General features: G+C 40.1%; 1 protein-coding gene across 1 annotated transcript in view; it reads right to left on the reverse strand.

The window, feature by feature from the left end:
* Window positions 1-17,804, reverse strand: part of IMMP2L (inner mitochondrial membrane peptidase subunit 2) — a 473,548-nt gene that overhangs the window by 97,973 nt on the left and 357,771 nt on the right. Inside the window, exon 6 of the mRNA XM_070425223.1 lies at window positions 2,976-3,078. Within this exon, the coding sequence (XP_070281324.1) occupies window positions 2,976-3,078 (103 nt within the window). The remainder of the gene's footprint in view (window positions 1-2,975; window positions 3,079-17,804) is intronic.

Here is a 17,804-nt window from a genome sequence, read left to right on the forward strand (position 1 = left end):
CTTAGAACCAAGATATTCCATAAAGATATACTCATAATGAAAACATTTCCTATCCAGTCTCCCCCCCACCCCCCCTCTCTCTCTCACACACACACACACACACACACACACACACACACACACGTGCTCACTTTATCAATCGTCTATGTGAGATGGATTTGGCAAAGAGAAAACTTTTCCTGTTAGACGTGAGCAGAAAAAACCCTGCTAATTGAGTGACTGGTGCGGTCGGCAGCCAGGATGGTATGACTTTGTGTTTTATTATAACATGTCATCTGCAATCCTCAGAGTCCCGACTAGTTTCCCTCCATAATGGCATCCCAACAAGTTAGAAGGAAAGGAGTCAGGACATATTTGCTGCAATGTTGTCTGTTTCTATAACTCAATATTGCTCTTCTAAATTCATATTCCACTGTTCATCTTTTACTTGTAAAACTGTTAAATCCCATTGAGGGCCTACATATCACAGCAATAAGCCAATCAGAAATGCAAATTCAAATCTTAAGAAATAAATAGGCAATAACACACTAGGGAAAAACAAACAGAATGAGACATTCTTTTCCTTCTTCTTCTTTACACAAGAACTAAGTCTACTTCCATATGGAGAAAGTCAGCCCCACTGTGATTGCCAGAGGACAACAATGTCAAATGAACTGGGTAGATGCCATGATAAAGGACATCTGCTATTCGAAGAGTCAAAGCATGTTCACTGTATTTGGATGCACTGCTGAAGTTACTCGGGAGGAAAATGAAGGGTAAAGGCTTCGATCAATCTCCACAAAGTCAAGATAAGCATCCTGGAGGCCATCCCGGCTGCCTCTGGAGAGAAGTGCATTCCCTTCTCTCAAGGGCAGGAAAGGATGGGCCACCTAGAAAAGTTACTGCCCTTCCATGTACCATCGCCAAGGGCGCTCTCCATAAACCAAAAAACATAAACCGAAAGCTACTGGGGAAACAGATTAATTCTCAAGTCTGCATGCACTTTAAAATTCAAGATTATTTTAGAGTTTTAGAATTAGAAAACTTTAGTTTTTATTTTTTAGAATTATAAGAACTTTAAAATAATTAACAAATTCTTCAGATAATTATTAATTTCATCAAAAATGCAATAGGAATTATCTGTACTCAAACAACACAGATTAGCTTTAAATAAGGATTGTGGGGCTTTCCTTCACTTTCTCCCCCCTCTGTCCTCTTAAAACTTGTTGGGGAGTATCAATATTAATATTGTCAATTATTTTTTCCTGGGCATAAATGCTGTTGAAACGTAGAACATGAGAGCTCATGATTAAAGTAAAATTAGGTACTTATAACTCATCAAACACAAATAGGTTAATACATATGTAACAAATGTTTTCCTTAACCCTTGAAAAGTTTCTTCATCTAATTTTGACCAAAAAAAAAAAAAAGGCTAGTTAAGTGAATGAAAATTGATAGCTTATCCAACCATAAACCAAAAGACACTCTGAATATATATATCCATTAAAACAAAAGAAAAAAATCACTCCATTCCAAAGTCATTTTGTGTCTCAGACTCATATTACTGGTTCGAGTTGTAATTAAGAAGTAGATTTCCTTTAAAAGCATGACATAAACCAAATGGAAGTGAAGTGCTACAAGCAACATGGTTGTCAATGGATAAACAAAAAACAAAACCATCTCTAACTTTTGTCACACATCCCACAACCAATAGCAACACAATGTTTTTTAACACTTCATCTCAGAGTCACTGAAAATGAAAACCAATTAAAACCTGAACTAAAGTTGACTGCCATTTTAGTGTAGACTTGGTCCACACCTGATACGTGAAATTAGATTTGATCTTATTGGGGGGAGAGAAGTAAAACTGCTTTTAGGTGATTTATTTTCACTTTCAAGTTGTTACTGGATTTGTTCACAGCAATCACTTCTATACCACAGGTGGCCTACAACGTTTCCAATCTGCCTGTCCCATCTTCAGTGTAAGATACAAAGAGTCAATTATATCTGTGAAATAATGACTATCTCAGAAGTTTATGTTGTCTGGCAACTAGAAGAAGGAAGTGGTGTAGTCTCCTGAAGATATTCCACTTACCTATAGTTCTGATCCAAGTGCATCTCCATGATTGTACTTTTAGCCAAAGGTGAGTCGAGGTGACTGCCATGTGATCCCTCATAATATGCAAATAGGTCATCACATATACACCACCAACAGTCAGTTTAGACAAAACTCTGGGGACACACTCTTTTGCAAACCTATCTGAAGGTGTTCAATACTAACTTACACATAAATATTAAGTATAGATATGACTCACTTTAGGAAAATCTACTGGGTAAAAATCCAAGTTTTTCAGCAGACATAGGTAACCAGAAATCAGGTGCAATTCCCAGTAACTAACTGCTTCTTTGCCTTACATAATGATTTATTGTAATGGTTCATAAGTCAAGAATCTCTGTACACATTCAAATTGAAAAATATATATATATATAATATCCGTTTAGTCACACATTTTATGTACTATAAGCATGGCATAGGAACATCTGCATTTCTGCAATTTTTTTTTAGTTTATGCATTTCTGCTATAATTTAATGCTGACAGCATGTTACTTACCAATGTGATTTCCATGATGCCTGCATTTTTAAGGACTGGTGTAGAAAATGGGTGCCTACGGTCTTTTACACATTCTATCTATTAAGTACCAACTGAAAACTTAAGCTACAAAGCATTACTGGGGGGAAATGAAGACCCTCCCACTGGGGTCAGCCAGCCAGCTTCATGGAAGCATCTGTGTTCTCCTCTATACAACACACACATACACACACACACATACACACACACACCATGGCTCCAATGACCCTGAAGGAAACAATCAAACACCAATGGCTCCACTGGGAGGTTCATGACGGGTCTTGGCTGGATTCCTTGAGCGCACAGTCTGACACACCTTTGCTCCCACCTTTGACATCCAACAACGACAGCAACAAGGCGACTTACCGGCCCGAAAGAATTGCTGTCGAAACTGTGTCCATGATGATCGCCCTCCACCCAGATGTGACCGCGAGGCACCTTGACGTAGCGGTTTTTGTGTCCCATGGTTCTAGGAAGGAACAGCACAGCCAATGAGGTTAGAATGGAAAAGAGAGCAAACAGCTGGGCAAACAAAATTAGGAAGCAAACATACTGTCACAAGCTGCAACAGATCACTAAGGGTTAGCCTCGACACCACGCCAAAACTTCCCCTTTAAGTGACACGTGGTCAGAATTCTGAACCCCATCCACACGGTGTCCCCCCACACTTCTATAGGTAGGAACTCTGTGTTTAAGTAAAATGCACGGCCCTGCCTAGTGTGGCACAGCTGGTTGAGGGTCATCCCATGCACCAAGGGGTCACTGGTTGGTTTCCAGGTCAAGGCACATCCGCAGGTGGTAGGTTCAGTCCCCCGGTTGGGGTGCGTGCCAGAGGCAGCCAATTGATGTTTTTCTCTCACATCGATGTTTCTCTCTCTCCCTCTTCCTTTCTCTCTCTAAAAAAATCAATAAAACATATTTTTTTAAATACATTAGCACCGAATGTTTTGCTACTTAATTTACCCTAAATATGAATACCCTAAATATGTTTTTATGAAATTCAATAAGCCTTAAGAAAATACTATTCTATTTTTCCCTAACTTTTAAGTCAATATTCAACTGTTGATCAGTGGTAATCTCCTTTTATTTATTTATTTTTTTAGTCAAAGAAGCTTCCCAAACCACCTAACAGCACTTTTCATGACTTCTTAATTTTCGAAAATTCCAGATATATAAGCAAGAAAAAACCTCGGTGAGCTCGTGTTAGACACAAACTATTGATGTTAGTTGACAATTTCTTGTCTGTACTATTTCAGTTCATATATTACCCCTGAAAATGAGGAAAGGTTTAACCATTTCTGAAGACTGTTTAAAAATCAGTGGCCAGGGACACACACTTAGAGCAGCAAGAGGTGTCCTCACAGTGACGAGGTCATGGAATAAGGACAGGCTCAGACCCAGTATCTGTGGCAATGGAGAAGGTAGCAATCATTTTTCTTTCGTTGCCTAACTTTTTCAAATGTATTAATTAGGCTAAAGCATTCATGTCCTTCGACACAGTTATTCTCCTGGTAGAGAGCCAAACAAATAATCAGAAGTATAAACAGATATTTATCATGAGGGTGTATAACACAGGCCTTTTAGAGCAAATATATATCTTCCTAAATACCCAACCGCACAAGATTGGCTAAATTATAATATCAACAGTTCAATTAAAGGGACAGAATTAGGATAACATTTTATCCCAATTAGATAATAAGTTCTCTAGGGGGCAGAGACCATTAGGTGTTTTTATGTTTATTCCCCAAGGCCTTTGGAAAAATGCCTTGTCTAAAGAAGCTTTTCAATAAATGTTGGTAGGATGACTGAATGCATGAATGTCACCCCTGAGTCTATAGCGTTAAGCCCAGAAACAGCTTGGCCCACGGTTCTTGGAGGTGGGGTCTCTATCAGACCATGTTTGTCAGCAAGTTGTGTATGTGCAGAAGGATGCATAAAAAGGACAACGAAACATCAATTGGTGCTACAGAAATTGAAACTATTCATTACTTAGAATGGTTTTTAATTTTCCAGATAATTTCAATGTTGAATTACTTTGCTTTCGATCAGTAAATCACTGATGCGAGGAAGCGATGCTGTGGCCATTACAAGCCAACAGTAATGAGTGCTGTTTATTTTTAATTACTCCTGGGGAGGAGAGTTTCAGCTTTTAAAGGAAAGCAAAAATAAGCTGCACACATCTTAGCATCAGAGACTCTGGAATATACGTGTTCGATTACAATCAGCCTCTTAGTTCCTGGCATCCCGACTGTTTTTCTCACGAGATGGCCTCTAAGAACTAATATCCCGCATCAAGTACGAAGGACAGTGAGAAGACCCTTCTTTCACTCAACTGTTGGCAAGGCACCCTCTCCCAGGAAGCCCAAGCATTTGCTCACTGAGTTAAGACAGCTACATTGAACAAGTACTCACAAAGTAAACAGTTACCCATGTGTCTCTTGGAATAATCACGCAAGCAGAATATGAAATAAAACCGGCATAAAATCATTTCTGCACTGAAATGGGAGGTTTTCAGTCAACCATATACCAGAAAAAAAACAATATAAAACTCAGATTCAGTTTCAAGGTCACAGAAACCAAGAAGTCAAGACCCCTGCGATAGAAGGTGACAGGATGATAAAATGACCACTGGCAGTCACAAGTTTCCCTGCATTCACCACCTGACCTAGAAAGCTTAAGTTCGCCCATCTCCCCATCCTCTTCTAGCCCCTTACAAGGCTTTATTTTTCCTCAATGCATCTACTCACACGTCACTCATTGGTTTCCTTGCTTACTGCCCATCTCTCCCCACCAGCACGTAAAGCTTGGGATTTTGGCTTTCTCGTTCACTTCTGTATCCCCTGAGCCCGGAACAAAGCCTGGGGTAAGGTGCTCAACAAACACTTGTTACATAAACAAACAAATGAATGAGTAAGTGACAAATATGATCACAGAGGCAGAATAATATAGTGGAAATTTCGCAGAATCTAGAAACAGATGAACCAGCTTTTAATGTTGATACTGTTACTCACAAGCAATCCTGTGCAAGGTACTCAGTTTTGACTTTAATTTGCCGGTTTTCACCATGGGATGGGTAGGCCGTATCCTGCCTAACTGGGCTGAGGTGAAGGTTGGCAGCTAGTTGAGAATGCAACGGAGAGGTTGCTATAGAGCATCGTCTCTGCAATCTGCCGGTTGGGGCTTTCACACCGGACTTAGCACTGTCCAGTTTGCGTGACCGAGGGCCAGCTGGTGAAAGGCTACGTGTCACTTTCCTCATCTGCAGGACAGAGCACCTACCAGCACTGAACTGAACAAGTTGTTCTCTGGAGAGAGTGGCATGGGGTAAGCCCTTGATGAATGGATTCTCTTAGCATCGGGACTGTGTCTGAAGAGCTCCACACAGCCCTGACGTACGGTAAGAACCCGCTACGGGGTAGTTACTATGGCTGTTGTCTTCCTTTGTCCACTGTTTGCTTTCATTTCATAATTCAGAATGTGTTCAATCCCCCACTATCTATCAGCATCAGCCTCTCAAGATGAGCTGAGCTCTGCTTCAGTGATTTCTTTCCCCACAGTTGCACTGTGACTGCAGACTGTTTTTAATGGCACAACGAATCTTATTTTTCTTTTATTCCTGTGCCCTTCTGGGATACTCGAGAACTGTCTGCCTGTGTGTGTTTAAATGTGCAGAGTAGAAGGTGAACACACAACCTACCTGTTTAGGTTTTCACCTATTAACCGCTTCCACGCCTGCGTGCTGCGATGCTAGTAGACAGGGGTCTACCCACGTACCAGACAAGTATGAAAGGACTCTGGGAGCCGTGCAACCCTGGTGAGATCCATGCCATATACACGGGGCATAGTCTGCTCCCCAGGCTGCAATCTGACTTTTCAAAAAAGAACCCAAAGTAGCTTTAAAAAAATATAATGATAAAATATTGAGCTGGCTCCTTCCAGGACAGCCAAAGAAATGTAACACTCCTAATAGAACTCCTCTAGAGGAGGAATTTTAAATAGCTGCGCGCTCCCGAATTCACATAAAAGAAAGACAAGATAATCTTTTTGGGTGATTTAACACTTAAGTAAGGCATCAGCCTTCAGGGTTGTGTATATCTATGGCCTGCAAATAATTTTGGTTTTGACAGTCAAAAATGAGTTCCGTGTGGTCCTCTAACTACCTGTCTACAAAAAGGCATTTTTAGCACTAACATTACCAAGACAAGTTACCGAGGTCTTACAAAGGGAATGAAGAATGATTGCCCAAATTTGATCTGACCTTGAAAACAATGGTTGCTTTTTAAGTCTTTGACTCCCTTGAGTGTCATCAGTTGAATACAAAATTATCTATGAAATCCTTGGTACAAGAAAAGGAACAAATTCCTATTCAAAGAATTTCCCAGATACATACATATGCAGGTATACACACACACACACACACACACGCTTTTAAAAAATATATATTTTTTCAATTGATTTCAGAGAGTAAGAGAGTGAGAAAGAGATAGAAACATCCTATATAATAAAAGGCTAATATGCAAATCGACTGAATGGTGGAACGACCAGTTGCTATGCTGTGCACTGACTACCAGGGGGCAGATGCTCAATGCAGGAGCTGTCCCCTAGCGGTCAGTGTGCTCCCACAGGGGGAGCACTGCTCAGCCAGAAGCTGAGCTCATGGTTGGCGAGTGCAGCGGCGGTGGCAGGAGCCTCTCCCGCCTCCGTGGCAGCGCTATGAATGTCCGACTGACGGCTTAGGCCTGCTCCCTTAGGCATCCCCCAAGGGCTCCCAGACTGTGAGAGGGCTCAGGCCATGCTGAGGGACTCCCCAAGTGTATGAATTTTATACACCAGGCCTCTAGTAAATAATGAGAGAGGATCCTTGATCTGCTGCCTCCTGCACACTCCCCACTGGGGATTGAGCCTGCAACCTGGGCATGTGCCCTGACTGGGATTGAACTGTGACCTCTGGGTTTATAGGTCAATGCTCAACAACTGAGTCACGCTAGCCAGGTGCTCGCGCACACACACACACACACACACACACACAGATTCTTAACTTAAGTAATTAGTATTACTAAATCATGATTGATTGGAATATTTCATTCCTTTATTATTCAAACCATTTCACTGATTTTTCTCATTGTCCCAGGGAGAGGCTGCCCTGAGGTTGTTCACTGCTCCCCAACCTAGACCCCTGGGTCCTGAAGAGACCTGCAGCCCAGGGTTCTGGACTTAGGAAGATCAGAAGTTAAGAGATCTCTCTTCCCATCACTGACAGACTGAACAAGAAAAAGGGATTTGCCATCAGCAAAGGGAAATCAGTGAGCACTGGTCTATCTAGGGTTGGCATCGGCAACAGGAAAAATCTTCCTTGAAAACCCACGCCCTCCTGTCAGATGAGATCGGGGCTCAGACTCACACCTATGTGACCTAGTGAAAAGATGTTAAGACCTATTCTTTGGAATTAACTTGAATTGGCCCCAGGAGTCCGGGAGGAGAAAATATAACTATTGGGGAATAACACGCCCGCTCAGTTTCCAGGTTTTCTAAAGTAAGTCCCAGCCAATAGGAACTTATGATTCAAACTAACAGAACTCACAAGCACATAACCAGTGTTAGTGAGTCAGAACAAACAGCAAAGAGCAGATCAGACCCCAGGACTTCAATAGTGAATGTGCACAAAACAGAAGGTCAATTATACACGATCAAATATTTGTACAATTAAAAAAGAGAATTAAAAAGATGCACAAGGAACACTATCCTATTTTTAAAGGGCAGACATTTGAAAAAGAACCCAATAGGTGGACAAAAACCAGATTAGTGTAAGCTAAAGGAAGAAGTAACGAACTAGAATATGTATCTAAAAATGTACTTAGTATTTAGCACAGAGATGAAGAAGTGGAAACTATATATGAGCTGCTAGAGAGACATGGAGAACAGTGCTGGAAAATGGAACAAGAGGAGCCAGAATCCCAAAGGGAGGAAATAAAAAGAAACAAGGAAGAGGCAATATTTGAAACAAGGACGACAGGGGTAGAGGGTTTTTCAGAATTGCTGAGAGCAGGAATTCACAGAGTCTGCAACAAAAGCAAGCCAGGAGTAAATAAAGAGAAACCACGGCTGGGGACACTGATGAAAGTGCAGGACACTAAGGACTCCCTCCCCACAAAAATCTTTGAGACGCTGCCAGGGAAAAACACACCTACGTTACATCAAAGAAATAAAGAAATTCAAAGCAGAGTTCCCTGGCTAAGGTACAATGCACGGGCAGTATAATCCAGCCATTTAAAGTACAGGCAGTTCTCGGGTTAAGTCGGACTCTGTCGTTTCGTGGTTACATCCCATCTCCCATTTACAGTATTTATAAAAAAAGTTCTGTCCTTCCAACGTGTGTACATATGTGCTTTATGTTTTTTATTATTTCTTTACGAGTAAAGGTCAGGAGTTTTATCTTTCTTTTAAATTGTTTTACTGTTTCCCTTCATTACTGCTGTGTGTGTGCTCCATGGGAGTGACGTAGGTGCTAATGGAGGTGGGTTCCGACTTACAGTGAAAAATCGCATTAAGTCACCGTAGGAACGGATCTCCCAGGTAACCTGAGGACCTACTGTATATAATTCAGTGAGTTTTAAACATCTGTACAATCACATAACCATTAGATCAAGATGTAAAACACTTGAATAATCACAAAAGTGTCCTTGCGCTTCTCTTCAGGTAAACCCGCTCTCACCTCCAACCTTGGCTCCTGTAACCATGGCTGTGCCGCTCTCTGTCACTGCAGTTTTGCCTTTGCTTGCCTTTCCCATAGATGGATTCATCCCATAGGAACTCTTTCACTGCCGGCTTCTTTAACTTAGTCTAAGGCCTGAGATCAATCCATGCTGTGGCATGTATCAGCAATTTGTTACCATTTTTTTCTTAATAGTATACTATGGTATCGATACTATGGTATTGATATCCTACAATTAGTTTTCAATTAAAAATTCATGGACACTTCAGTTGTTTCCAGTTTAAGGCTACTGTCCATGAAGTACATCTGCGTATAAGGATTTGTGTGGACACGTCTTCATTTCTCTCGGGTGACTATCTGCACATGATATGGCTGCGTCATATAGTAACTGAATGTTTAACCTTCTAACAAACTGTCAAACTGTTCTCCAAAGCAATGGTACCGGCAATGTAGGAGTCTCACCTACACTTGATAATGAACATTCTTTCCAACCTTAGCCATTTCAGGGGCATACATTTCCCTAACGACTAATGTTTTGATAAAATTTCTGTGAGTTGCTTTCTTCTTTGGTGAACTACCTGCTAAAGTTTTGTTTGTTTTTTATTAAATTTGGTGGTTTGTCTTCTTATTGAGTTGTATGGTTTTTTTATTTACTCTTGAAAGACCTCTTATCAAATACATGTCTTTGCAAATATTTTCTTCTAACAAATATTTTAATTTTGATGAAGTTTAGCCAATTCTTTTCTTTTGTGGAGCATGATTTTTATGCCATAAAAAAATCTTACCTAATCAGAAGTCACAAAGATTTTCTCCTATTTTTTTTCTTCTACTTTTATAGTTTTAGAATTTTTGTTAATATGGTAAAGTTCAAGTTTCCTTCTTTCTCTCTTTCTTTTTGCACATGGTTACCCAATTTTCCAGCACTATTTTTTGAAACAATGATACTTTCTTAATTGAATTACCTTGAACTATGACTAAGTTATGTCTCCTGAAAATGTATGTTGAAGCCTGAACCCCAGTATGATGGTATTTAGAGATGAGGATTTGGGAGCTAATGAGGTATAGCCTAAGTCCTAAGGGTGAGGCCCTCATGATGAGATTAGTGCCCTTATAAGAAGGGGCCAGAGAAGAGCTAGCTTGTGTTTTCTCTCCCCGCCTCTTCCCCACCACCCACTATGTGAGTACTGATACCAATAACACATAGGAAGAAGGGAAGTGATTGAAAATATTTTCTCTATGGTTTTTAAACTTTTCTAATGAAGAGTGGAGATATTTAATATCTTTACTTTGTTCGGTATGCACTGAAACCATTTTAAGAGTAGTAGAAATGTAATCTATAATGTTCTAGCCAGTTAACACAAAATAATTCAAAAAAACACATAAAAAAGGTAAACCGGGATCAATAGAAAGTACAAAGTAAGATGACATTGAAATATACCAGTAATCATAATAAAAGTAAATGGACTAATCTAGATAAGAGAAAAAAAATAATTCTCCAATTGGGGGAAAATTCTAGCTTTATGCTGCTTCTAAGAAAGATAAATAAACAAAAGGACACAGAGAATTTGATAATAATAAGACAACTAAACAGGGAAATAACCGTTATATTAATACCAGACAAAATGAGAGCAGGTCTCTGAAATGAGATCTAAGTTTTCTAGGGCCTGATCGTGAAACGAAATCGATGGCGATTTTATCCTACAGAAGGATTTGAAGCAGGGAAGTGACCTAAATTTTGTTTCATAAAACGCATGGTCAGAGTCAGCATTGTAAAAACTCCAACTGTCTCTTTGTTATCACAACATGGTAAGAGTTTTTGCTGCTCAATATATTCATTCTCTCTCCTGACTCTCAACGCTGCCAATTGTATGTTTGCTTAGTAACTAAATGCTGAAGAACGAAGACTCAATACTTCTTTCCTTGTACCTTGTATTGAGTTAAAAATAAAATGTATGCAATTAATAGATGGTGAATCCAAACAAATGCAGTAACAATTTCTAGGAAGTTGAATCACCCATAGCTACCTACAAGTAGTTGTTTTTCAGGATCACGGTTGAAAAGAATATGATTCCTCTTTGCACAGAAAACACAGAGGTGAAAGCATGTAGGTGAAGCCTCCTAGTGAGCTAGAGGAAGGGCCCCGATGAGAGAAACCAGATCCCACAGTTTCCTCTCATTGCGCCATGGATCAGGACTACTTGCGTTTCCAAAGAATAGGTCTTAACATCTTTTCACTAGGAAAAAAATGAAATGTCATTTTTTAAATAGACCGCATGCTGTTGCTAGGTGATCAGAGCAAATCTATTTAGCTCATTTAAATTGAATGTTAGATTTATACATATTCACAATAAAGTTCAGAATTAATTTTATAAAATTAATATGAATGCTCTTAGTACAGCTCTGTTTTTAAGGGATGCATATTCTTGATGTATTTCTTTTCCTAAAATACAATTATACAATAAGGAGCTTAAATGTGACAATATTCCTGAACATATAGAATGTTTTATCCTGTTAAACATACATATGAAAAATACCTTCGGCTGCCCATGAAAATCACTGCAATGATAGCGAGAATTTGAGAAAGAGGACATTTAGCAATCACTGGGTTCCATCCATGCTGGATCAGGCATGTATATAACATGGACTTGATCTGCTGAGTATCCCAGCAGTGGGTGGCAGTTTATGCTGCCTTATCTTGTGTGTCATGGTTAGTGAGTGAGGAGAAGCTGATGAATTCTGTGACAGTAGAAATGCTGGTATTTCTTTCTTGATATAAATAAACAACTATTGAATGACTATTCTATGAAACAGTATAAATGGTGTGGGTGAGAGCACAGGAAAGAATAAGATGCCGTCCCTTCCACCAAGATTGTAGTTTATACCATGATTCAAAACATAAGCAACACAGTGCTCTATACAATATATATGGCAGTCTAAACTACTATAGACAAAATTTAACAAGTTGGAAGTGTCTGCAAGGAAATAATGGGTGGATAGAGGAATAAATAATGAATAAGCATCGCATTTTGCTAACTGCATAGGTGTCCTAAGGATGGTACTAATTTAGACTGGGAGAGTCAAGAAAGGCGTTATAAAAAGTTAAGTTATGAAGAACAGGTAAAGAAGGTAGTACAGAATTCAAATCCCATTTCCCTTACAGAAAAAACTATGTATTTCTCCTTAGTGCATGATTTTCTTGAGACATGTAACCATAAATTAAGGGACATACTTTATGAGTCACTCTGTAATGAAGATATCCAGTCATGATAACTGTACAGAAAAAATGAATACATTTAAATTATTTCATTCTAAAGACATTATTATTGATTTTTTTCTCTTATTATTTTCTTTTCGTCTTTGGCATTGCTTAAAAAGAGTTTCCTCAATCCTGATCTATACATGTAGCTTCCAGATTCTTTTGTTATTATTTAAAATACTGGCTTTTTTTATTAATGAGTTGCAGAATTATGTACCTTTCCCTTGGTTTACATTTGGTGGTTCAGGGAACTGTACTGATCAAAGAATTTGTTAAATGTTGGTTCCAGGAGGATACTCATGAACAATCATTTCTGTTAAGTTACGCTACTGAAATGTCCTCACAGACAGATCTCCAAAAAAGTCTAGTATGTATTCCACAGACCGGGAAGGTGTGGGAGAGGCGAACTTTCACTTCTACCCTTGAAAGGTTTCCATCTGGGCCTGAGAAATAAATGGACATGACACAGATCAACCAGAGAAAAAAGTACAGCAGGTCCTTAAACAATTTTTAATTCACACTGTTTTTTATAAAAATTAATGAGATGCCCTAGAAACTTAACACTGGCTTATATCAATTAGCCCATGGTAAAATTGATTTTGTCATCCATTAGCTTGCTTTCAGTTTTAGAATCCATCCACGATGATAAATGAGGACTTAATGTATATAAATTTATATAAGTTTTATGTGACATGAGAGTCCTCATAAAAAATGAAAGACCCCCTCCCCCCCGCAAAAAAAAAGAGAAAGAAAGACCCAAAGACAAGGCAGAACCTACATGCTGTCCAGTAGGTTGAACAAACAGAAGCAATTATGGAGAAGTACTAGTAATTGAATATCATGCGGGGAGGCTAAAGGAAGATAAGAATCACTTTAGAAGGTCTGCTTGTGTAGAATATTCTTGGTCTCAACTTTGTGCTCTTGGTGACAAGAATATTACTTTGTTTCTAGAATAGAGAGGATGTCTTTCACATGAAAACTTCATCTCCTGTCTTTCCAGTCCCTCTAAGTCAAAGTAATCCTTATGCCCAGGTGAAATATTTTGGGGTGGTCTATTCATTCTCCTTCAAAGGTAATGCAAAAACAAAAAACACACACAAAAACAACAACAACAAGAACATAAAGTCAAATAAAGAGAACAACAACAAAACATATTCTCAACTTGGCAAGACACTGCTCCCCAACTGTGATTGAAATTAGGAAAGGAAGTCGGAAGAGTGGGGGTGCCCACTGATGGGCCCAGGCTGTTGGGTCCTTCCTGACATAATTCATGAAGATTCGGAAAACACTCTCCGCCTAAAAAATCAGTGTTTTCCTGGATCCATTGTAATGACAAAATTTAAGGCACCATCCTGCCTGGTCATCAGAATTAAACTCGTTATCCTCCATTGGGTAGAATATTCTGGAAACCTGCCTTTGTATGATTTAATGTTTTTAGGCCTTCTAGGACACAAAGACAACTTTAATCAAGGCATATGAACTGACTGCCTTCTTTTCTTTTGTTCTTTATGAAAGCCTGCAATTTTCTTTTTTTGAGAATTTGTTTCTCTATTAACTACTCATTATCACCTACAATGGCTATAAAACTCTTTGATCTTCCAAGTGTAGCATGATGCAGTCTCTTTTGAACATAACTTTTCATTTCATATTTTTAATTGCCATTTTAAAAGTTTTAATTACCTACCAATAACATTTCTATATAGAACTACATCACAAGAACCAATTAGACTTTGTTAAATGTGCACTGAAATCCTGCGTTTTACATGATCACTATTGCAAAATAGTGGAATCGCCTATTTAATGTCAGCAGGGATTAGTTTACTCATCAATCAGTTTTCCAGCCGAATATTCCTTATTATGTCTTTAACAGTTTCATTCAAATAGCATTACAGAGAGAGAATATGCTTTTTTAAGAGCTACCGGACTAGACTGCACATTTGGCACCTCTGGGTTATTCTTCATAAAGTGTCGATATGAATAAAATAGGTTTTATGTCATAACCAACAAGGGATCTTGCTAATTCAAGTCCAACTGCTTCAATGTTCAGGACCCAGTCCTGTAACCCATATGAGAATGCCTAGGATAACAGCATCCCAATGCAACAGGTGAGTGAAGGCTTCAAAGTCATAAGTGGGGTTTCCCTTCCTGCCCGACAGGACAACGCCACAGGGGCAGGGCCCCTGCCTCTGACTGCTCTGGGCTACAAAGCATGAAGGAGGCTATGGTCAGACTGCCTGGAGCCAGGTCCCCTTGCTGTAAACAGAAAGTTGACTTAAAGCTTCCTGGGATGCGTTATTTCATGACTGTCTTTGAATATTTGCTATCCGTGACCTGAGCCTCAAGCAATTCTCTCTGGCTTTTCTATTATGGAGGAGAAAATTCAGGTGAGGTTCAATTCCGGTACAAAGCACAGAAAGTCGCTTTTAATGTGGCCACTTCACTTGGGGCTGATACTTCTTTCTGAGGCCTAATCATATTCGGCGCACCCCTCTGTTTGGGGGGCTCGCTACAGAAGCACCCCCAGGGAAGCGACACCTGATAGTGGTTCGGCTTTTCGGCGCCAGCACATCTTGGTTACAGGGCTACTTGCCAGTGAACGTGAGTCCAGGAGAACAACATGTTCCCGTTTAAGCACCAGAACCATGCAATTAGCATAATCTCTGTGCCTTCTGATTGGATATCTATCTCATTCTAATGAAAGCACTCCTGTTTCACTCTTATCAAAAACCATCCCACTTAGAAAATAAATGCTCATAATTACATTCTCTTCAGGATTACAAATTACCTCCTTGATTAGATGAAATAGGCTTACCATGGAAACCTGGGCGTCCACCTACACCTACTTGGCTGTCTACCGTCTCGGTTGTTTTATATTCAGTGACCTGCCTTGCGGTTGCATATGTATTACTAACCACTTTCTCTCCTACAAATGATCAGTTTCACCACAATCCCTTAAAAAAAAACACAAAAAACAAAAACCACATTTTTGGAGCTGATCATTCCCAAGTCAAAATTCTGTGTGGTCCCCTTGTCCTATGGGTTCCAGCCTAGGCACCACGAGAGTCTTCAGATCATGGTCAAGTTTGCGACTGTCCTATAGACTTATCTGGATAGGATGCTAGGAGTAGGGAAGTTTATGACTTATCCTTGTAATTATACTTGAAAACTCTGTCCTCTAGCATCTTCCTCATGCTAGCAAATCAAATGTGAGAAGGAGGAGTAGATACACTCATCATTTCCTCTAAACTTCTAATTCCAGTTTTTTTCTCTGTGCAGTTGTTTCTAACAGACACTTAGAGGAACAGGTGGACAGTCTTGGGAGGTTTGGGGGAGATTGCAGAGTGGGTGATATCTAACACTAGAAGATGAATTGAAGTTGGTAAAAAGAAGATTAGGAAAAAGCATTTCAGGCAAAAGGAAAGCAAGTTCAAAGGTAGCAAACGAGAGACCAGAAAGCACCTCATGGGTTAAAATCAGAAGAACCTGGTACTGAGGTCTGGCTAGTTATTGACGTGATGCGCTATACGGCACCAAATTTCAAAGATATTAGAAATCCTCTCATCCCACACAATCCAGATCACCATTAATTTCTTTTTAAGTTGGCATGGCATGGAATTATACCAAAAAGATCACCATTCATTTCTTAATCATATTGCTATATGATAAAACATAATGCACCATGAATTCACTGTTCTTCTGAGATTTAAAGCCATTCCCTTTGGGTATAAATCCAGGAATTGAAGTTCGGAGAGTCCTGTCTACACCATACGCACACTGCTGTTTATAATCCCCAGTGTTAGTCTCTTTCCATGGGAGTGAAAACGTAAAGATGTTCGTGACAAAATAGGATACAGAACCCTTGTAGGCTTTTACGGCTCTTCCCCAGCTTTCACAGTTGTCTCACCACATTTGACAGCCCTTTAAAAGGAAAAACTCGTTACATGCTAGTTTTCAAAATAGTTGACTGTTTCTCTTACTCACGCTCCACCGACCTGTATAATATTCAGTTAAATTAGATGTGTACGATCAGAGGCACAACGAGCCCACATGTGTGTGGGAATAACCACAACTGATTTTTCCAGGCATGCATTTTGGCCGGGGGAACAAAAGTAAGTAGAATCAGCAGAACACAACCTTGAGCGAGTGGGTGTTCTAGGTCACAGGCCTCAGACAGATGTTTTGCAGAGGAACGGAGACTGTGAGCAACTCCAGCTAGTCCAGAAGGACCCACGTTCCAGAGCGCCTGTTTTGCTCGGTGTGGCAGAATGGTGAGCCAGGAGAGCCATGCTACTGGAACCTGAGATTGGACCCGGGATCCGGATGAGCGCTGAGCTGGGCTCCAACATCAGGAGCTCGAGGGGAGGGGCAGTCTGAGCGGGACTCCGAACAGGGAGCCTGTAGCCAGTGTGCCTGGGTCTGAAAGCTGCAGCCTCACTTACTAGACTTGACCTTGGGCCACTTACTCAACCTTTAGTGACTCAGTTCCCACAAGAGAAAAATAAAAATTCCTTATTTGTGGGGTGTTTTGGGGGATGAGTTAACATTGTAAAATATGTGCGTACAACAGTGTCTGGTCAAAGGCTCAATTAATGTCAACTTTATTATTATAAAGCCAACTTTATAACAATAATGTCAGCTTTATTACTAAGCCATAATCATGACTTAACGTGTGTAAAGTCCTTTGAACAGGCCTGGCATGTAATAAAACCTCTGTATTGATTTGTTGTTGTTGTTATGAGCCATTTAAAGGTTTTAATGAAGAGCGATCAGATTTGCATTTTGGAAGGAACCAGGACAACAGTGAGAGAGAGGGGTTGGGAGTGGGAGGGGGGAGGGCTAAGCCTGGCTGGCTCAGACAGTCCATCAGGAGCTGTACCCACAAAGGGATTCACGAGTGCATATTGTAGTAGGTGCGGGCTCATACACCCCCAGGGTGGACAGGGAGAGGTCAGGATCAAGACCCTCACATGCGATAGAACAAGGGAGTGCTTGCTGCCTGCCCGGGTGTGGCCCATGGATGAGAAGGAACGAAGGCCTTTACCGTGGATGCTTTATTCTTTTTTCACTTTTCCCCATCCTACAGAAATTCTTCTTCTTTTAAATAACTGAATTTTGGGGTGACATTGGTTAATAAAATTATATAGGTTTCAGGTGTACAGCTCTACAACACATCCTCTGTCTAGTGTATTGTGTGTTCACCACCCCAAGTCAAGTCTCCTTCTACCGG

Source organism: Myotis yumanensis, unplaced genomic scaffold (genome assembly GCF_028538775.1).
Source record: "Myotis yumanensis isolate MYYU_CA2020_CCGP unplaced genomic scaffold, mMyoYum1.0.hap1 SCAF_9, whole genome shotgun sequence".
NCBI classification, from domain to species: Eukaryota; Metazoa; Chordata; class Mammalia; order Chiroptera; family Vespertilionidae; genus Myotis; species Myotis yumanensis.